Consider the following 22,791-nt stretch of genomic DNA (forward strand, 5'->3'; position numbering starts at 1 on the left):
ATCACACTCAATTACAAAGAAACACTCGACACACCATGTAAACATGTCGACGGGATAAGAGAGTTAGTCCATGACCTCAGCAAAGCCCCAGAACAACGTGAAACAATACTAGTGACCGAAGGGCTTCCCTCTCCAAGAGGAGATGCTTCCACAATTCCACAGTCACAGTCTCCCGTAGGACAAAGAGCTGCAGCAACAACTACGGAACCCAAGAGGGGAAGCCACGGTGTCAAAACACAGGTCATAGCGACCACTAACCGTCGAAGAGTTCGGATCGATGCATGGGCGCAAGTGCCAGGGAAATCCTTCACCCGGAGCTCAGCCGATAGACCTTCAGGGTGCACGAATGAGAGACGCTCACTCAACGCTGCAGCAGTTGTGCATTCTGAACAAGGTATTTCGAAAAAATTACTTAATTGTCTTCTCGCCATGAATGATCAATTAAACATGTTTCATAAATCAGAGCAGCACTATAAAAAGATGGCATAACAAAATATTTGGTGATGTTTCATCTTTGTTTTTGTCTGTCAGGCTATCAAGATACTGAGCACCCAAGAGATTATGAAGTGTCACCAGAAACAAACCATGACGACGAAGCATGGAGAGGTCAACATATCAGTAAGCGCGAGAGTCATGGAAAATTATTCGTTCCAATACAATATCATGCGCCATGCTGTTGCGCTCAGCTAAGGTATCATCAAGAGTGCGCCTGCCACTATTCTACGCCACAAGACTACAGTTATTCCCACTTATTACCGACCCACCACCCAGGTCTACTGCACAATCAGTGCGCATACGACTACTCGCCTGTTTGTCAACCTCAAATAAACCTGTGCCACTGCGCTGCAGAGAGCACGGTGGCACGTGTATGGCAAGAGGCAACGGTGCCTCTTGCCATACACGTGCCACGGTGCGTAATGGTTAGGCCTCACACTACTGGTCGTTTGAAGCAGCAGACGCAAATCAAATCCTGTCGGACTTCGACAACAACTAATTGCTGGAATGAGGGCCCTGCAGTGACCAGGCGACGATGCGCTTACCCTACCCTGATGTCAAGCAGCTCCTATCCAACAGACAGTGATTCCTATTGTCTGCCTTTGCAGCCGAGGTCAACGATGAAATACGTTCCTGTCTATGTACCGATGGATGGCCACTCCGTGCGAAAAGCCCTGGCTCCTGCTCACCCCGCAGCCTACGTACCATTCAGCTACGTGATGGAAGCTGAGGAAGGAAGGAGGGCGCGTCCTAGTGTCCCCTCAAAAGGGTCGCTTTAAGTAAACCTTGTGGTGGCTTGAACTGACGTGGATCAGCCAACTTGTGATGGCTACATGGATTTTTGCCATCAATAAAACATGTGAACAAAACACTCTTCTTAATGTTCTGTATGGATGGACTAAACAAGAAAATAAAATACAAGTAGTCAGAATATTAGATCAGTAACAGTAGGACTGTGGGATAACACATTAAAATATCAGAAATTAAGTGTTAAACTAATAAATCCCAACCACATGTATATGTGAGTGCAGTTATTTTTTTGTAACAGAAAAATGAAATCAAGTTGTGGGCACAAAACAGCTGTACATTACATTAGGAGCAACAGATTGAATGTGTGGATACTGTGTGTTCCTATAGTATCAAGGGAGCACGGTTGTGCAAATGGCACACATTAATGATGGATTACAGCATTCACAATCAAACCACAATTAGAAACTGGGTGGTTCGAGCCCTGAATGCTGATTGGCTGACAGCCATCGTATATCAGACCGTATACCATGGGTATGACAAAAATGTATTTTTACTGCTCTAATTACATTGGTAACCAGTTTATAGTAGCAATAAGGCACCTCGGGGGTTTGTGACATATGGCCAATATACCACGGCTAAGGGCTGTGTCCTTGCACTCCGCGTTGCGCATAAGAACAGCCCTTAGCCATATACCACACCCCCTTGTGCCATATTGCGTAATAAGAACACACAAAAAAGTAATAATAAAATGATGGCTGCATGGAACATGTGACCTAATATAGACGCTACATTCATATCAAGCATGTTTAACAGCTGAACATTTTGTATCACAAATACATCTATTATTGCTATTTTCATACACAGTGTATTCATTGTAATAAATTAAGGCTTTAATGTATTCATGATAGATAAGGAAGTTGACGTGGATAAGAATCAATCTCACTATTCAAGGAATGAATGTCCATCAGTAAATATCAGGTAACAGGGGATAGTTGCGGTTCCAGTACCCAGTGGAGAACAACCAGTCCTGAGAGCCATTGTGGGGATTCTGACCTTGTTGAAACCACCTGGAGACACAGGATGGATAACGTGAGCATGGGCGGGGTTCAGGCTTTCATCCTGTCATTCTATGGATGAGAGTTAGTATCTACATTACATAAAGTACTGCATGCATGAATAAACAATAAGTATAAAAATACAATTGTGCGTTGGTTATGTGCAATAAATGGACAGTGGGTATGTATGCAATTATTTTTATTTGGGCCACTAACTGAATTTCAGAGATCAGAACTGATCCATGCACAGTATGTATTAGCACCAGTAGATGGCGCTACCACACAGTGTGACAGTGGAGAGCACATAAGGCCCACAATAGAAGAGCAAGCAACTAATACCTGGGGCCGAGGGCAGGGTTTCTTCACATCAAAGCAAAGGTGCAAAACAGAGAACAAGACAATGGAAGAGAAATGTAGGACTTTGTATTATTATAAAGCAGTAAAGTAAATAATGACATGGATTAAATGAAGGGATACCTTTTCTTTTTTAATACACTTGCTTTATTTCAAAATACCTGTATATGGGTGTATTGATATACAATACATAGAGAGTATAACATAACTGAAATTGTCAAAACATAACCGTATTTCTCTCATTGTCTTACTTTGTTTTCAACTCGTCATCAGATTTGGAATGGGTTTTACATGCAGCTCTCTGTTTCTCTTCTAGTCTCTTCTTCTCCTCACTTGCAAGATCTACAGCAAGGAGAAAACACACAGGGTTTTCACTGATCTATCTTAGATCATCTGTGTGTTCAAGGAAAGTGTTTGCAGATGAGGCACAAGCACTTATCATGATTCGTACCAATATCTCCGTTCTCCATGGCTCGTATGTCTGGCCTAAGCCTGCAGTCTGTCTTTGGGATGAGCCCATCCATATCTTTATCCAGCTCGTTCAGTTGCATGGCAAACGACGTGAAGCTGTACATCTACAAATACAGGACTGAATACTTAAACACAAAGCTGTGAAGAAGATTATGCAAATTATGCTTTATGACCTTGAAGTTTCTGAGCCTCTGCATTTCTATGTCCTTGAGTAAACCATACATCTAAATAGGAGGGTTTCCGATGCGACTAACCTCTGTAGAGTTGACTGGTCTGGGGGCTATCCTCCAAAGGAGATAGCTGCCTGGGATGACCTCGACTGTGTCAGCCTCTGGTAGGGAGATCTCCTCCACTTCCTCACGAGAGCCCTGGAGAACAGGACACACAACAAGATCACATGGGAAGTTTCCACAGCCTCAAAGTCAAAATTGGCTACATGGAAAAATGTAAGGTTAGGGTTAGAAATAAAGTTAGCAATGTGGTTAATGTTAAGGATAGGTTTAAAATCACATTTGAAGAGAGATTGTAGAAATAGGCAGGGTTTATGGTTTTGTGGCTGTGGTGACCCACATGAGGGGAGCACTGCACTGAAGCTCTTCTATCTACAACCGTAAGAGCTGTCATCACAGCGACGGGAACACCCGCAGTCAAAATCAACTGACAATCCCAAAGTCGAGAACTGAAGACAGTATAGAAAAGGTCACCCATCCCACACCTCTGCTAATCAATGAATGAGTCACTATAAGATTGCTGGACCTTTTTTGATGTATTATATATATATATATAATAAAAATAACCATCCATATATTGTATGCTCGTGGATTTCAGTTTGTATTGCTATATGAGTGTAATAAAACACTTGAAATTGAAAATACCACAGTGAAAGTGGATGGAATTTACACTTCTTGTAACACCAGCACATGACATTCTTTGCAGTATAAGACAAGCCTCAGGGATGGAGAACTCAAAGCACGTGTTCACCATGTAATGGACTGCATGATTTGATGGGGTACATACCGGTTTGCTGCTTTTCTTTTCCGCTGTCCCCTTCCCACTTTTCTTATGTGCCTCCAATGCGGCATAATCCACAATATACATACACTCTGTCCACTTTCCGTAGAGAGAACAGACCTTCTTTTTGCTGTGCCAAACACACACATACTATCAGTTAAAGCACTGCAGACATCACTGACTTCTGTCAATATGGCAACATGCTGGATAAATACATTACAAACGTGAGATAGATTGATAGGCTGGCTAAATCAAAGCTGCCTACCTTTTGTCCAGAATATAGCCTTCAACTTTGTGCAATTCCTTGCCAAAAAGGCCACAGGGTTTGAAATTCAAACAGCATCTTTCTCCAGTTCTGTGACAAAAACAGAAATACCATCAAATCATTTCCCTTTTCATTTCTTTAAGTCATGCTTCCCCATTCACATATTGCACTTCCTTCTTAGTCAGAGCATGTGACAGTATTTTTGACATACTTGTGGTTGATCACCTCCACGTTGCCATACTGCTCAATCCACAGCTGCCCCACGATGATGTTGTGGACACAACATGTAGGGTTTGTCCATGTGTAGGCCTCATTGTACCTGGAAGTACAAATAATAACTCTATAACAACATGTTGTGGAAAAATACATGTTGGTTTCACACAGGCAACATGAGAAAACATCTCACATAACTGTTGTGTTGATTGAATGTGGTGTGAAAGGGACAGTGCATGAATGAGTATGCTTACTTGGGAAGCTCCAGTGTGATGATGCCTTTGGGTTCAGCCTCCACGCTCTTGCCCCAGAACTTGAGTTTGGGGTAGATGGAGCCATGGAACACAAAGTCTTTCTTCAGGCCTTCGGCGTGGAACGCACTGACTGGTGGGTGGTGGCTCACCTGCTCTGAGATCAACCTGAACCCCAGGTCCTCTCTGTCAGAGAAAAGGGGTGAGCTCAACACTTGTCTTTTACCACATCCAAATCCATCACCAGTGTTAGAGATGAACTCCTCCCTCTTACCTGACCAGTTCGTAGGTCTCTCCCAGTAGCGGGTTGAAGGGTTTCCCAGTTCTCTCCCACTGGGAAGCCACAGCAGACACAGCAAACGCTGCCACACACTGCCCATGCAAAACAGAAAAATGACTTGATGTGGAGATGTAATGTACAATTTCTTAGCTCTTTTTTTTCTACATACATTTTTCTACATATATTTGTTATACGTTTCTATGTTTGTCTCTCTCAATTCAAGTGGACATAAAAATGAAAAAAATGAAAAAAACAATAATCAAACCCATTTTCCAGGTTATTTCTCAAATGTCTGTGTACCTTCATCCTCTCTATGGAGTCAGAGGAGGCGTTGGCCTGGTGGATGAGGTATGTGTGCTCCATGTACTCTGTCAGACGCTGAAGGAAGCTCAGGGGCTCATTAAAAATCACTGGCATGGTAATTTTAGATAGCTCCTAAAAGAGAGAGAACAAGAGAAGTAATGAATGAGAGAGAAAAGGAGAGAGCGCAAGTCAGCTCACAAGTAGTTGTACTATGTGATTCCCATCTATCAACCATTAAATAATCAAGTCTCTAGATTTTAGAGTAATGAGCAGTTATTGCATGAGCAGTTCTCATAGGCCCATCATGACATGTTATATATTTTTTTAATGTACATACTATGTGTCACATTCACTGTCTTCAAACTCCCTGTCATAGATGAGCCAAGGTGGAGCGTGCATGAAATTCCACATCTTTAATAAAGTGAAACCGTCACAAAAACCAGGTAAACAGAAACCGACCGTGACTCAACCGTGGCGCACAAACACACACAGAAAATAAACAATTACCCACAACATTAGGCCGGAAAAAAGGCTGCCTAAGTATGATTTCCAATCAGAGCCAAAGATAGACAGCTGCCTCTGATTGGGAACCACACTTGGCCAAAAGCAAAGAAATAGAAAACATAGAATGCCCACCCAAATCACACCCTGACCTAACCAAATAGAGAAATAAAACAGCTCTCTAAGGTCAGGGCGTGACACTATGTGTGTGTGTGTGTGTTAGAATTCACACACAAATCCACCAAGCATCAATTAGTCCATCACTGACATTTAATCGCTTTACAGTACTGGGCCATGGCTAAACATGGAACAGGATTAGTTTGCATACTAGGGCCTTTAGAAAGTATTCACACCCCTTGACTTTTTCCATATTTTGTTGTGTTAGAGCCTGAATTTAAAATGGATCAAATGTAGATTTTTTTTGTCACTGGCCTACACACAATACCCCATAATGTCTAAGTAGAATTATGTTTTTAGACATTTTAACAAATGTATTAAAAAAAGAAAAGTCAATAGGTATTCAACCCCTTTGTTGTGGCAAGCTTAAATTCAGGATTTCAGGAGTAAAAATGTGCTAAACAGGCCTCCCGAGTGGCGCAGCGGTCTAAGGCACTGCATGCACAGTGCTGCATCACTACAGACCCGGGACCCAGGCTGTGTCGCAGCCGGCAAAAACTGGGAGAACCATGAGGCGGCGTACAATTGGCCCAGCGTCGTCCGGGTTAGGGGAGAGTTTGGCCCGGCCGGGATGTCCTTGTCCCATCGCGCATAAGCGATTCCTTGTGGAGGGTCGACTTCGGTCGCCAGTTGTACGGTGTTTCCGCCGACACGTTGGTGCGGCTGGCGTCCGGGTTAAGCAAGCAGTGTGTCAAGAAGCAGTGCGGCTTAGCAGGGTTGTGTTTTGGAGGACGCATTGCTCTCGACTTTTGCCTCTCCCAAGTCCATACAGGAGTTGTGGTGATGGGACAAGACTGTAACTACCAATTGAATATCACATGAAAGGGGTAAAACATTTAAAAAAATGTAAAAACAAGTCACATAGTAAGTTTAATAGACTCACTCTGTGTGCAATAATAGTGTTTAATATGCTAATTGAATGACTACCCCATTTCTGTACCACACACATATTATCTGTAAAGTCCCCAGATTCAACCACAAAGTCCAGGGAGTTTTTCCAATGACTCGCAAAGAAGAGCACCTATTGGTAGATTAGTAAAAAATAAAATAAAAAGCAAACATTGAATATCCCTTTGAGCATGGTGAAGTTATTAACTGCACTTTGGGTGGTGTCTCAATACACCCAGTCACTACAAAGATAAAGGCGTCCTTCCTAACTCAGTTGCCAGAGAGAAAGGAAACCACTCAGGGATTTCACCATGAGGCCAATGGTGACTTTAAAACAGTTACAGAGTTTAATGGCTGTGATAGGAGAAAACTGAGGATGGATCAACAACATTGCTGTTACTACACAATACTAACCTAGTTGATAGAGTCAAAAGAAGGAAGCCCTTACAGAATAAAAATATTCCAAAAGTGCATCCTGTTAGCAACAAGGCACTAAAATAGTCCTGCAAAAAAATGTGACAAAGCAATTCATTTTTAGCCCTGAATACAAAGTGTCATGTTTGGGTATAATCCAATACAACACATTCCTGAGTACCACTCTCCATATCTTCAAGCATAGTAGCGGCTGCATCGTGTTATGGGTATGCTTGAAATCGTTAAGGACTGGGGAGTTTTTCAGGATAGAAAAAAAAACTGAATGGCACTAAGCACAGGCAAAATCTACCAAATACTGGGGGATGAATTCACCTTTCACCAGGACAATAATCTAAAACACAAGGCCAAATCTACACTGGAGTCGCTTACCAAGAAGACAGTGAATGTTCCTGAGAGGCTGAGTTACAGTTTTGACTATGGCAAGACCTGAACATTTTTGTATAGCAATGATTAACAGCCAAAAGCAAATTATGCACAATTCAGGTATGGAAACCTCTTAGAGACATACCCAGAAAGAGAAACAGCTCTTGATGAATACTTATCTAATCAAGCTATATTAAAAAATACATATATATTGTTTTTACAAATGTTAGAATTTTTCTTCTAATTTGATATTACAAAGTAGTTTGTGTAGATCATTGACATAAACATTTTATGAAATCCATTTTAATCCCACTTTGTAACACCACAAAATGAGGATAAAGTCAAGGGATGTGTCACGTTCTGACCTTAGTTCCTTTGTTTTGTCTTTTGTTCTAGTATGGTCAGGGCGTGAGTTGGGTGGGTTGTCTGTTAGTTTTTCTATGGTTTTCTATTTCTGTGTTTGGCCTGGTATGGTTCTCAATCCGAGGCAGCTGTCAATCGTTGTCCCTGATTGAGAACCATATTTAGGTAGCCTGTTTTCGATTGTGTTTTGTGGGTGGTTGTTTTCAGTCTTTGTGTGTCTACACCAGACATAACTGTTCCGGTTGTTTCTTTGTTATTTTGTTATTCAGTGTTCAGTTTACTTTATTAAAAAGATGAACACTTACCACGCTGTGCATTGGTCCTCACCTTCTTCCACCACAGACGATCGTTACAGGATGTGAATAATTTGTATAGGCATTGTATATTACCACTCCCTGGCTACTGAACCACATTCTACATCAGGATTATGACATGCTAGATCCTTTATATACATGCTCTAAGCTGTTGCTAAAGAAAAGCATTGTATAGGTTACTTACTGCACAGTACATCAGTATTGGATTGACTGATCTACAGTACAGGCACTATGGCCAGGAAGGTTCCCATTACTCATCATGTTACGGGGTTTGGAGAGGAACAATAAAGCTGAGTGCTTCTGGTTGATAGCTCACCATGCCAATGCATTTCCTCAGGATACTCCAGATGCTGAAGTCATTTCTGGAGAACATGGATGCTGGTAAACTTGTTCTGGAGTGAGGGATATACAGACGCACAAACAGAATCTGGTAAATGTACAAATGACACAAGTATCACGTTGTGCTCTGTGGACTTTGACACTACCCTTACCGTACAATGATCTGCATTTCCTTCGATGAGATGTGCCAGGCATGTAACACATACTTTATATCTAATGCAGGAGTCATATCTTATTCAGGCGAATATAGTCTGCTGAGTGCAACAAAAGCCTTCAGTTTAGTTTCAGGCATGTGTAGAGCTGACATATAGTGAAGGCCCAGGTCTACAATCAACACCTCTACACCACTACTGTCCAGGAGCCATCCATGGAAATAGTTGCTCCCTGAGGCCTTCACTTCTTTAAGACAAGAGTAATCTTACCAACAAATGTACGTTGGCACCATGAACTCCTACGTATATTTAACACAGATGCTTGCTCACACAAAGATATGTGAAGAAGATAAAAACCTGTGGATATACTAGTTTGCACGTCCCATTAATCAAATATGCCATTTGATTCCCTTCCTAACTATGCAATTTGATTCCCTTCCTAAATATGCCATTTGATTCCCTTCCTAAATATGCCATTTGATTCCCTTCCTAAATATGCCATTTGATTCCCTTCCTAAATATGCCATTTGATTCCCTTCCTAAATATGCCATTTGATTCCCTTCGTAACTATGCCATTTGATTCCCTTCCTAACTATGCCATTTGATTCCCTTCCTAAATATGCCATTTGATCCCCTTCCTAACTATGCCATTTGATTCCCTTCGTAACTATGCCATTTGATTCCCTTCCTAAATATGCCATTTGATCCCCTTCCTAACTATGCCATTTGATTCCCTTCCTAACTATGCCATTTGATTCCCTTCCTAAATATGCCATTTGATCCCCTTCCTAACTATGCCATTTGATTCCGTTCCTAAATATGCCATTTGATTCCCTTCCTAACTACCACTGTCAGTCAGTCAGTCAGGTTGGGCTTGACCAGTTGGACCACCACAGGTTTTTATGTGTTTCATGTTTTTTCTTTAAGACAGTGAATGAGACAGATTGGAAAAAGCACTAAAATGCATGGCCTTCCCAAAAGCCTGGCCTCCACTTCTACGCCCTGATCAGCATTCAGCATTCAGATCGGTCAACATAGGGTCCTACTTAGTTCCAGTTATTGCATGACACTGTGACCTCATCAATGTTTAACTGGTTTTACACAGCGCTCAGCATTCTCAATGAGAGCCTTTCTACTGCCTGGACCAGCCTAGCTGCCTTGCTAAATTATTCACAAACGGACTCTGAAAACACACAAAAAATACACCATATGTAGTCTAGGAACACAACAAGAAAACAAACAGTAGGGTAAACAACAAGATTCTGATAGTTAGGAGCTGGAAGAAACTCCACCTCTGTATTTAGTTGGTTCTAAGAACAACTCATTTCCAACCCTGGTTTGCCTTTTCCACTGCTCTACTATAGGCTTTTTTTTACAGAAAGGGTTCTCTCAAACAGAAAAGGAGAGACAAAAGTTTATTTGACAAACAACAACAAAAATATGACTTTAAAAGGTACAGGTTACTGCCAAAATAAAGAAAAAGTGACAAAGTGTCTTAACAGGGTGTTGTGCCACCATGAACAGCTTCAATGCGCCTTGGCATAGATTCTACAAGTATCTTGAACTCTATTAGAGGGATGCAACACCATTCTTCCACAGGAAATTCCATATTTTGGTGCCTTAATTTAAGTGTTAAATTGGGTTGAGATCTGGTGACTGAGACACACCCTTTAAACCCCCTATGCTCCTATGCTACTTTTTCAAAGTCCCTGAGATCTCTTCCAGCCATGCTAGCCAAAATAATAGGCAACTGTGCATTCTTATAGATGACCCTAAGCATGATGGGATATTTTCATTGCGTAATTAACTCAGTGGAAGTACCTGCTTTCAATGTACTTTGTACACCTCCTTTCTCGTGTTTCCTTTATTTTTGCAGTTACCTGTAACTTATTGTGCAAAGAAGCAAAGTGGCTCTTGGCTCAGCTCACCTGTGCCTCACAATCCCATTGGGTCGGGACTCCTCCTCATTGCCATGGTGATTCTCCTGAGACATGCTGGTTGGGCTGCTGCACTTGCTGCTGAACAGGACAGAGCCTTTCTCCTTGTCCTTGTCAAATGAATGACTGGCCACCGCCTCAAAGAAGCTCAGAGAGTGCTCCAAGTCCGAATCTTGAGATGAAAGGGAGTAAGCAGTCATGTTGTAAAGGCAGGGACTGGATACATGAGTGACAGTGCTATGAATGACTGTGTCGCTATCAACAACTGACACCTTTGCCTGAGCCTCACGAAAGCCCTGATGGGAGAAACCAGATCTGTGGATAGGGTTGTATTTAAAGATCCCTGAACCAACCTCTGAAGGCTGAAGGCATCAGTCAATCGATCATTGCAAAAATCATCATAACCATTATCATAGGCCATCTTGTGACTAAAAAAGCGTTTTCAAAGTGAAATAGTACTTTGTAGGTATTGCTCAACTCCGACTAAATTGGTGCACACAATACATTCAAGCAAGCAAGTCATCTTAGCATAACATTGTAAACACCTAGACCAGGGGTAGTCAACTCTTACCTGCTGGTTGTCTGTTCTACCCGATAATTAATTGCTCACACCTGGTGTGCCAGGTCTAAATCAGTCCCTGATTAGAGGGGAACAATTAAAACAAGCTGTGGAACTGGCTTAGAGGTCCAGAGTTGAGTTTATAAAATGCATGAACAGCTATAGGCATCAATAAAATAATCATACTGTCAAACAAGACACCAGTTTTCATCTCAAGCTCTCTCACTTCAATTCCAATCTGATCGTAAATAAAAACAAGCCATACTCACCAGACACAGCATCGTAAAAATCATCATCACTGAGCGCGCTCCGTGGAGAGGAGCCCTTGACAACGGACTGCTCGAGTTCGTGCTGCTCTGTAGCCAGAGTCTGAAGCTCTTCAGACAGGATATTATTCTTCTCAACCTCCTGCTCCAATTTCAGACTGCGCACCTGAGCCCCAAACACACACACACACACACACACACACACACACACACACGCCACAAAACAACCACACACATACAGACACATGCAGTATAATCATGCAGTATACTTTTGATGGCACTTCATGGCCTATATAGATGATCTATTTATGCTAAATATCAACACTGAAAAGCAAGTTACAGCATACAGTGAATAGAGTATAGATATCAGCAGAGATCTCTGTACAGCTGTGAGGATCTGTGTTGTGTAGGTCTGTAGACTACAAGAGCAGCATACTGACTGATCCCCTCTTGTTACTGTGCTCAGATCAGCAGACAGACATCACAGGAACAATACACGTTTAGCTGTAGTGGAGGACAGGTGCCTTAAACCTGCCATCTCAAATGGCCATCCAGAGAACGATCCTCATGGCGCAGAGGAGATCAGATAACTACAATAGGCAAGGAAATTTCCAAATAGACTACTTGATCTTCTGTAGAAATATATAAAGATATACAGTACCAGTCAAAAGTTTGGACACAACTACTCATTCAAGGGTTCTTCTTTATTTGGACTATTTTCTACATTGTAGAATAATAGCAAGACATCAACACTATGAAATAACACATATGGAATCATCTAGTAACCAAAAAAAGTGTTAAACAAATCAAAATATATTTTATATTTGAGATTCTTCAAAATAGCTACCCTTTGCCTTGATGACAACTTTGCACACTCCTGGCATTCTCTCAACCAGCTTCACCTGGAATGCTTGTCCAACAGTCTTGAAGGATTTCCCACAAACTGAGCATATATTGGCTGCTTTTCCTTAATTCTGCACCCCAAATCATCTCAATTGGGTTGAGGTTGGGTGATTGTGGAGACCAGGTCATCTAATGCAGCACTCCACCAGGCACTCACTCTCCTTCTTGGTAAAATAGCCCTTACACAGCCTGATGATAGTCCCACTAAGCGAAAAGTAGATGGGATAGCGTGTCGTGCAGAATGCTGTGAAAGTCATGATGGTTAAGCGTACCTTGAATTCTAAATAAGTCACTGACAGTGTCACCAGTAAAGCACCCCCACACCATCACACCTCTTCCTCCATGCTTCACGGTGGGAACCACACATTGCGGAAATAATCAGTTCACCTACTCTGCATCTCAAAATTTGGACTCATCAGACCAAAGGACAGATTTCCACCGGCCTAATGTCCATTGCTTGTCTTTCTTGGCCCAAGCAAGTCTCTTCTTCGTATTGGTGTCCTTTAGTAATGGTTTCTTTGCAGCAATTCAACCATGAAGGCCTGATTCACACAGTCTCCTCTGAACAGTTGATGATGAGATGTGTCTGTTACTTGAACTCTGTGAAGCATTTATTTGGGCTGCAATTTCTGAGGCTGGTTACTCTAATGAACTTATCCTCTGCAGCAGAGGTAACTCTGGGTCTTCCTTTCCTGTGGTGGTCCTCATGAGAGCCAGTTTCATCATAGCATTTGATTGTTTTTGCGACTGCACTTGAAGAAGCTTTCAAAGTTAGAACTTTTTCGAATTGACTGACCTTCATGTCTAAAGTAACGATGGACTGTTGTTTCTCTTTGGTTATTTGAGCGGTTCTTGCCATAATATGGACTTGGTCTTTTACCAAATAGGGATATATTCTTTATACCACCCCTACCTTGTCACAACACAACTGATTGGCTCAAACACATTTAGAAGGAAAGAAATTCCACAAATTAACTTTTATCAAGGCACACCTGTTAAGTGGAATTCATTCCAGGTGACTACCTCATGTAGCTGGTTGAGAGAATGCCAAAGTGTGCAAAGCTGTTTGAATGCCAAAAGTGTGCAAAGGGTGGCTACTTTGAAAAATCTCAAATATAAAATATATTTTGATTTGTTTAACACTTGTTTGGTTATTACATGATTCCATGTGTGTTATTTCATAGTTTTGATGTCTTCACTATTATTCTACAATGTAGAAAATAATACAAATGAAGATAAACCCTGGAATGAGTAGGTGTGTCCAAACTTTTGACGGGTACTGTACCTCATAACCACACGCCTTCTCCTTTGCAAAAGCTGCATTTCTTTCATCCATTGAAACACTGTGGCTTAGCCAGTACTTCTCTGCATAAAGCCAGATATTTGAACCCAAAAAGTGTATTCATTTTCAACAGACAGGGTTTCTGGTGAGGGCAGCTCATTCACCTTTCTTAAAGATGACGTAAGGTATCATATAGACAAACGCCCAGATGTCTCTGAGGACTTTGTAGAAAACAAGCGTACATTTCTAGATCTCCACTGAGATCCACTGAAACATTCAGCGTCAATAACTAAAAGCCTGAATGTAATGGAATGTAACTGCTGAACAGTTTTATAACGGGAGATTGTGCAATCATCAGAGCCACATCCTATGCAATCTTAGAATGTTTATAAATAGCATATTCAACATCATATGATAACCAGGGATCTTATGTTATTATGATCCCTCACTTTGGTGAGGGTTGGTGAGGGTTCACCAGTAAATGGAGACAAAATTCAAGCTGAAGTAATGAAACTACAGATTCATCCACAAAATCATACTAAACGTCTGTCCAACAGCTATTGTCATCGTTAGTCCCTGTAACACTGTAATAGCATCACTAATTCCCAATCGCATGTGAAGTTATACTGAAATGGTCGTATCACCCTTGTCATCATACTACAACATCTACAACCATAAGATGCAGTAGCAGTGAGACACAGTGAAACAGTCACACTTCAAACCAGGAGCCAACTACATTAACACACTCACTTCACAATCAAAGAAAAGCTCATTACACCAGAGCTGCAAATAAACTCACAATAAATCCAGCCTCTTCCATTTGCTTTGCTGGTAAAGAGTTTCTCCCACAGCATAGGCCTGCACAGTGGGACACTGTCATTCGTCTGTGAGCTCACAAAACAGAGCACTAATTGAGGAGCCGGCAGCAACGGCAGCAGTAGTAGAATGGTCCCTCAGGAGACGCTGTGTTATAAACAGCATATGATGGTTCTGTAGTAGCACTTATCAATAGTAGTAACATTTGCCTTTCCAGTAGTTTGAATTGGAGTATGACTCTGAGTAATGGCAGATGTAGTTCTACAGAGAATTACTATCAGGCAGTCACTATTGTCACATTGACAAAGTTGTTGTGAAGATGGGGAGAGGTATGCCTGCTATAAAAATATGTCCTGCATTTTTTGGCACAAAGATCAACTGTTCTAGTTCAGGCTTTGATCTTGTCTTGATGTCCGGTAATATGGTCAGGTGCAGCAAAGGAAGACCAAGCAAAGCTGCAGTTGGCTCAAAACAAAGCACCACACCTTGCCCTTAACTGCACACAGAGAACTAACATCAACAATATGCATGACAGTCTTTCATGGCTGAGGGTTGAGGAGAAATTGACCATTTCTCTTGTAGTCTATTGAAGAAACATTTGTGCGTTGAAAATGCCTAACCCCTTGTCTAATCTATTTGCATACAATGTCATACAGACATACATACCCCACCTGACACGCCACCTCACACAAACACAAACAGTTTGCGAATCAAAACATCAGATATAATCTACAGTATGATGTAAATGCATTTGGACACATTACAAACTGTGCCTCATTAATAGTTCACCCTCAGGTCCATGTACACTATTGTATGAGAGAGCAGCATCTACCAAGGTCATGACTGCTGGTCAGTTTCATGCTGTACAGTGGCTCAACAACCTCCTCCACTCAAGGGGCAGTTAGCTAACGCTGCTAGGTTGTAGAACCCATCTCAAGTGGAAGAAAGCTAATGCTGCAAGGCTGTAGAGCCCCTCTCAAGGGGAAGCTAGCTAGCACTGCTAGGCTGTAGAGCCCCTCTCAAGGGGAAGCTAGCTAGCACTGCTAGGCTGTAGAGCCCCTCTCAAGGGGAAGCTAGCTAGCACTGCTAGGCTGTAGAGCCCCTCTCAAGGGGAAGCTAGCTAGCACTGCAAGGCTGTAGAACCCCTCTCAAGGGGAAGCTAGCTAGCACTGCTAGGCTAGAGCCCATCTCAAGGGGAAGCTAGCTAGCACTGCTAGGCTAGAGCCCATCTCAAAGGGAAGCTAGCTAGCACTGCTAGGCTAGAGCCCATCTCAAAGGGAAGTTAGTGTCATGACGATGCCCTGTTGTAATGAGCCCCCATAAATATCTTTCCCCCTTTTCTCTCCACCCTACAGAATGGACTCTTGGAAAGCCTTTTGTTAACATAGAGAGAGAGTATGTTAACATCAAAAGGTTGGGAAAATGTCCGTTGGTACTTAAAGAATATGATGTCAGATCAGTTGGTGTATGGGACATTACATCTGATGATAGGACAACATAAATTGCATCTTGGAAAGTCTGCACATTCTACTTATCAGATTCACATGGAATTGTTGTGCAATTGAAATGTTTAAATATGAAACTATTTGTGAAAAGATTAAATGTAATTTTAGCTTCTAAATCAGAGAATTGTTTTCAAATAGTAAACTATGCTCACTCAGTGGACACGTGGCCAAATGAACAGACATTGGTTGAGAACTATGAAACAAGCCCTTCTCTCCCCCACTACAAAAGCCCGTTGACGCAAGTCAACTTTAGTTCCGACGACATGAGGACTGGTGTCGATACATTTAAAAGGGCTAATATCAACTACAACCTAATGAAATTAACTTTAATTCCCAACAACATGAGGACTGGTGTCCATATGTTTAAAAAGGCTAATTTCAACGCGTAGATGACTATCACCATGCTGGAAGGATGAATTTCTACCAGACCAGACAGAATTCAGTGCGAGCTGATTATGGCAAAATGGTATGAACTTTGAACTCTTATTCACTAAAGAAGAAGTGATACATCCCTAGAAGTCGAGTTATCAGCTGCAGCTGTAAAAGTATGTGGTCTAGGAAAGGACAGACAATCTCCTAATCAGAACGACAGGGTACAACGTATCCGCCCTACAACACTACGACCAGACAGATTCTACAAAGGACAACAGCTCTGCTGGGCAAACCAGTCTTCCATCTTCGACCCATCTATCGAAGCGCAGCTCAGTGTAAATATATATTTTGCATTTTTCTTTTCCAAACATGAAACCTGACATAATACAGAACAAAAATAGACAAGAACATCTTAAGGACAGAACTATATACATTTTTAAATAAGACACATGGAGCATATATATCAAAACATACACAAAAACTATCTAGGTTAAATAGGGGAGAGGCGTTGCGCTGTGAGGTGCTGCTTTATCTGTTTTTTTTAAACCAGGTTTGCTGTTAATTTGAGCAATATGAGATGGAACGGAGTTCCATGCAATAATGGCTCTATATAATACTGTACGCTTTCTTGAATTTGTTCTGGATTTGGGGACAGTTAAACGACCCCTGGTGGCATGTCTGGTGGGATAAGTGTGTGTGTCAGAGCTGTGTGTAAGTTGACTATGTAAACGATTTGGGATTTTCAACACATTAATGTTTCTTAAAAAAATAAGAAGGGATGCAGTCAGTCTCTCTGCAGCAGATATTTGGTGAGCAATGTGTTTGGAACATCAAATCGCAATACAGTGCACACGGAAAGTATTCAGACCCCTTCACTTTTAACACATTTTGTTAGGTTACAGCCTTATTCTTAACTGTATTAAATAAAACATTTTCCTCATCAATCTACACACAATACACAATAATGACAAAGCCAAAACAGGTTTTGATTTTTGTGCAAATGTATTTAAAATAAAAACAGAAATACCTTATTTACATAAGTATTTGCTATGAGAGTCAAAATTGAGCTCAGGTGCATCCTGTTTCCTTTGATCATCCTTGAGATGTTTTTACAACCTGATTAGAGTCCACCTGTGGTAAATTCAATGGATTGGACATGATTTGGAAAGGCACACGCCTGTCTATATAAGGTCCCACAGTTGACAGTGCAAGTCAAAGCAAAAACCAGGCCATGAGGTTGAAGTGACCAAGAACCCGATGGTCACTCTGATAGAGCTCTGATAGAGCTCTGATAGAGCTCCAGAGTTCCACTGTGGAGATGGAAGAACCTTCCAGAACAACAACCCTCTCTGCAGCACTCCACCAATCAGGCCTTTATGGAAAAGTTTCTGAATAGAAGCCCCTCCTCAGTAAAAGGCACGACAACCTGCTTGAAGTTTGTCAAAAGGCACCTAAAGGACTCTCAGACCATGAGCAAAAGATTCTCTGGTCTGATGAAACCAAGATTTTTGGCCTGAATGTCAAGCGTCACGTCTGGAGGAAACTTGCCACCATCCCTATGGTGGAGCATGGTGGTGGCAGCATCATGCTATGGGGATGTTTTTCAACGGCAGGGACTGGGAGACTAGTCAAAATCGAGGGAAAGATGAACGGAGCAAAGTACTGAGAGATAAAAACCTGCTCCAGAGCGCTCAGAAGGTTCACCTTCCAACATGACAACGACCCTAAGTACACAGCCAAGACAATGCAGGATTGGCTTCGGGACAAGTCTCTGAATGTCCTTGAGTGGCCCAGCCAGATTTGAACCTGATCGAACATCTCTGGAGAGACCTGAAAATAGCTGTGTAGCAATGCTCTCCGTCCAACCTGAGAGAGCTTGAAGGGATCTGCAAAGAAGAACGGGTGAAACTCCCCAAATACAGGTGTGCCAAGCTTGTAGAGTCATACCCAATGAGACTCGAGGCTGTAATCGCTGCCAAAGGTGCTTCAACAAAGTACTGAGTAAAGGGTCTGAATACTTCTGTAAATGTAGTATTTCCGTTTTTTATTTTTAATACACTTGCAAAAATGTCCCAAAAACAGTTTTTGCTTCGTCATTATGGGGTATTGTGTGTCAACTGAGGAGGGAAAAACTGTTTAATCCATTTTAGAATAAGGCTGTAACGTAACAGAATGTGGAAAAAGTGGAGAAAGAATACTTTCTGAGTGTACTGTCTTTCTCTTCAGTGTATCCTCTTTAATCAGGTGACTTTGTGAATATATGAGTTACTGTTTGTTCGTCTTTACATGCTTGTGTGTTGGAGAGATTTCCCAGCTGATTGTAAACATCACCATAAAAAACACTTCTCACGGCTCCATCCCTTTTCCGTCCCCTTTGTCATAAACTACCTGCCAAAGGCACAGCCTTGCTCAGTATGTGTGTTTGTGTGTATCGGTAGTAAAGACTAAGTCTATGGCGAATTTCCACTGAGGATTTTCCCTGGGTTTTTACAAAAAGCCTCAGGCTTCTGTGTTTCCACCGCCACGGCCCGGCTCACTGGGCCATGAACTCGATGGACCTGCTCTGATTTGGGGCCAAGGCAAAGCCACTGGGACTTTCAGGGTTGCATTTGCATAACACTGGCTAACTGTGAACATGGGTTAACACCTTCTGTGGTTAATACCTTCTCACAAAGCATCTCTTTTGATTATGCAGAGATTGCTGGTTCTGCTCTTCACAAGTCATCAGTATCAGCCATTGCAATGAAAACTCACTTACCAAAAACTAACACTCGAGCAACATTAACATAATCACTGGAGACAGTAGTGTTGCTGTGGAAAAAAGGCATCAGTAGACACAGAAGAGAAGTGACAAACCCCATCCTGTCTGGAGAAGAGGCTGAGGCAGTGGTTGAGATTCGAGCAAGTTTCATTGGACAGCTCACACACCTCCCTCATCTTCTGCAGCATCATGAGCGGTAGCTCTGAGGGTACAAACAAGGCCACGGGATATTTTAGCTTTGTTCTGAGAGAACAGTTAAATAGTGTTTGTAACAGTAACATCGAATTTACCACTAAAGCCTTGTGGTCTGAGTTCAGACTAAATTCAAGCCACTGTCACACCATCCTAGTCTTCCCCTGGAGATACACTGAGTGTACAAAACATTAGGAACACCTTCCTAATATTGAGTTGCACCCCCTTTTGCCCTCGGAACAGCCTCAATTTGTCAGGGCATGGACTCTACAAGGTGTCCAAAGCATTCCACAGGGATGCTGGACCATGTTGACTCCAATGCTTCCCCCATTCAAAGGTGCTTAAATCTTTTGTCTTGCCCATTCACCCTCTGAATGGCACACAATCTATGTCTCAATTGTCTCAAGGCTTAAACATCCTTCTTTAACCTGTCTCCTCCCCTTCTTCTGCACTGATTGAAGTGGATTTAACAAGTGACATCATTAAGGGGATCATAGCTTTCACCTGGATTCACCTGGTCAGTCTGTCATGGAAAGAGCAGGTATTCCTAATGTTTTGTACACTCAGTGTAGGTCAATCGGGTTTAGGCATGAGCTTCTGTTGTAAGTGCAATATTTTAAAAAGCACAATTACATTTAACATTTATGCTATGAATGAGAGTATTGTACTACACATCTGTAAAAATGGAGTTCCTATGAAAGAAAAGGCTTTACTCTCTGGAAGTCCATCTTCCTTCACCAAGGAGAGGAATGCTCTAACCTCCTTCTCCAGCTTCTGGTGACAAGCTTCAGCTGACTGCCAGGGAGGAGGAGGGAGAGGGAGAAAACATGACCTCCATACATACACTACGGTTCAAAAGTTTGGGGTCACTTAGAAATGTCCTTGTTTTTGAAAGAAAAGCACATTTATTGTCCATTAAAATAATATTATATTGATCATAAATACAGTGTAGACATTGTTAATGTTGTAAATGACTATTGTAGCTGGAAACGGCAGATTTTTTAGTGGAATATCTACATAGGTGTACAGAGGCCCATTATCAGCAATCATCACTCCTGTGTTCCAATGACACGTTGTGTTAGCTAATCCAAGTTTATCATTTTAAAAGGCTAATTGATCCTTAGAAAACCCTTCTGCAATTATGTTAGCACAGCTGACAACTGTTGTCCTGGTTAAAGAAGCAATAAACTGTCCTTCTTCAGACTAGTTGAGTATCTGGAGCATCAGCATTTGTGGGTTCGATTACAGGCTCAAAATGGCCAGAAACAAAGTACTTTCTTCTGAAACTCGTCAGTCTATCTTGTTCTGAGAAATTAAGGCTATTCCATGCAAGAAATTGCCAAGAAACTGAAGATCTCGTGCAACGCTTTGCACTACTCCCTTCACAGAACAGCGCAAACTGTCTCTAACCAGAACAGAAAGAGGAGTGAGACGCCTCACAAGTCCTCAACTGGCAGCTTCATTAAATAGTACCCACAAAACACCAGTCTCAACGTCAACAGTGACGTCAACAGTGAATAGGCAAGGTTGAGTAAAACATTCAGGGGGGTGGGGAAGGTTGAGGAGAACATTCAGGGGGATGGGGAAGGTTGAGGAGAACATTCAGGGGGATGGGGAAGGTTGAGAACATTCAGGGGGATGGGGAAGGTTGAGGAGAGATACCAGATGAAGGTAAAGAGGTTGTCGACTGGTATGTCACCTGCAGTGATTCTGTCAGCTCTCCCACACTCATGACTTCTTCCTCGTCCTCCTCGCTGCCCTGCAACTGAGAGCAGTAGTGTGTGCTGTAGGCAGAGTATTCCTCCATAGCGTCCAGCCTCACTCATCTGAGCTGCATGATGTACAGCACTGTACTGTGCTGCTTCATGTTCTGCTCTTAGGCTAATAACTGGGCTCTCACATGACTCATGACAGGAAGCAAATGAGAAGTTATGAGAATAGCGTTGTTTGTTGTTGTGTGTGTGTGTGTGTGTGTTTGCGTGTGTGTGTTAGAAAGAGAGTGTGTGTAGGTTTGTTCAAATGTAGGCTATGTTCATCAACTGGTTGGTGTTTTTTTAACAGAAAACAGTATGTTTTTGTTTGAACAAAAAAGGATGTTCCTTAGCTTTTGTAAGTATGACAGCCATAGAAAAAACAGAAGCAATGAAAAACAGTATTGTTGATATACAACAATACTTCAGAAAAACAAACCACATCTCACTTTTCTTGTTGTCATTCACGGGGTACTCTTTGAAATGATGCACTTGAGGGTGAAAAAGAAGCTGTCTCTGACTTTGATCTGAAAAATAAATAGTAAAACCCAATTTGTCCAGTAGAGGCTGCTGAGGGGAGGATGGCTTATAATAATGGCTGGAATTGAGTCAATGGATTGGTATCAACCACACGGAAACCACGTCTTTGATATGTAGGATGCCATTCCATTGACTCCACTCCAGCTATTATTATGAGCCGTCCTTCCCAGCAGTCTCTACTGAATTTGTCGTAGTCTACACTAATATTCCAGGAAATACTGCCCCAATGTTAAATCTGATGAGAGAAAAATCAGGCAGGGCTTCTCAAATTCTGTTTGTCAATAGGGTTTTGAGAAGGTCCGGTCATACACATTTCCAAGGTGGCAAAGGTCTGGATGGATATTGTCATTTATCGGCGTTTTAAGAATCCCCACCTCGCAAACCATGTGACCCCAAACTATTCACACCCCTTTCGTTGGCGGAGAGAACACTTAGCAGTTTTACATTTTTTTCTGAAATTCCACGTGTTGCCATGTCTTATGTGTGTTTATAGGATACCAGGGTTCTAGGCCCGACTGAGCCCCACCACCCCAAAAAATATAATGCAACATTTATTCAATTTATTCAACAGTATTGACCGCATTCTGGGTCTAGATCTGGCCTGCAGTCGGCCTATTGAGTATGGTGGTTCTAGGGTGTCCTTCATTTTTATTTGTAATTTATTTAACCTTTATTTAACAAGGCAAGTCAGTTAAGAACAAATTCTTCTTTACGATGATGGCCTACCAAAAGGCAAAAGACCTCCTGCGGGGACGGGGGCTGGGATTAAAAATGTCAAAAATAAAATAAAAATAACATAAATATAGGGCTAAACACACATCACCACAAGAGAGACAACACAACACTACATAAAGAGAGACCTAAGACAACAACATAGCAAAGCAGCAACACATGACAACACTGCATGGTAGCAACACAACATGACA

At 41.9% G+C, this 22,791-nt stretch overlaps 1 protein-coding gene across 1 annotated transcript; it reads right to left on the reverse strand.

Moving 5' to 3' along the window:
- Positions 1 to 2,195: 2,195 nt before the first annotated feature.
- Positions 2,196 to 22,214, reverse strand: LOC139407943 (oxysterol-binding protein-related protein 1-like). The gene is made up of 19 exons (XM_071151820.1): positions 22,175 to 22,214; positions 21,765 to 21,852; positions 21,274 to 21,391; positions 20,288 to 20,369; positions 19,478 to 19,584; positions 11,747 to 11,909; positions 10,910 to 11,090; positions 8,806 to 8,881; positions 5,446 to 5,580; positions 5,140 to 5,237; positions 4,869 to 5,051; positions 4,613 to 4,720; positions 4,402 to 4,491; positions 4,143 to 4,266; positions 3,380 to 3,493; positions 3,106 to 3,229; positions 2,906 to 2,996; positions 2,640 to 2,660; positions 2,196 to 2,312 (listed from the first exon to the last, which is right to left on the reverse strand). The coding sequence occupies exons 1-19, from the start codon at positions 22,212 to 22,214 to the stop codon at positions 2,210 to 2,212; spliced, it is 2,046 nt and encodes a 681-aa protein (XP_071007921.1). The 3' UTR covers positions 2,196 to 2,209.
- Between the last annotated feature and the right edge of the window lie 577 nt (positions 22,215 to 22,791).

Source organism: Oncorhynchus clarkii, chromosome 4 (genome assembly GCF_045791955.1).
Source record: "Oncorhynchus clarkii lewisi isolate Uvic-CL-2024 chromosome 4, UVic_Ocla_1.0, whole genome shotgun sequence".
Lineage (NCBI taxonomy): Eukaryota > Metazoa > Chordata > Actinopteri > Salmoniformes > Salmonidae > Oncorhynchus > Oncorhynchus clarkii.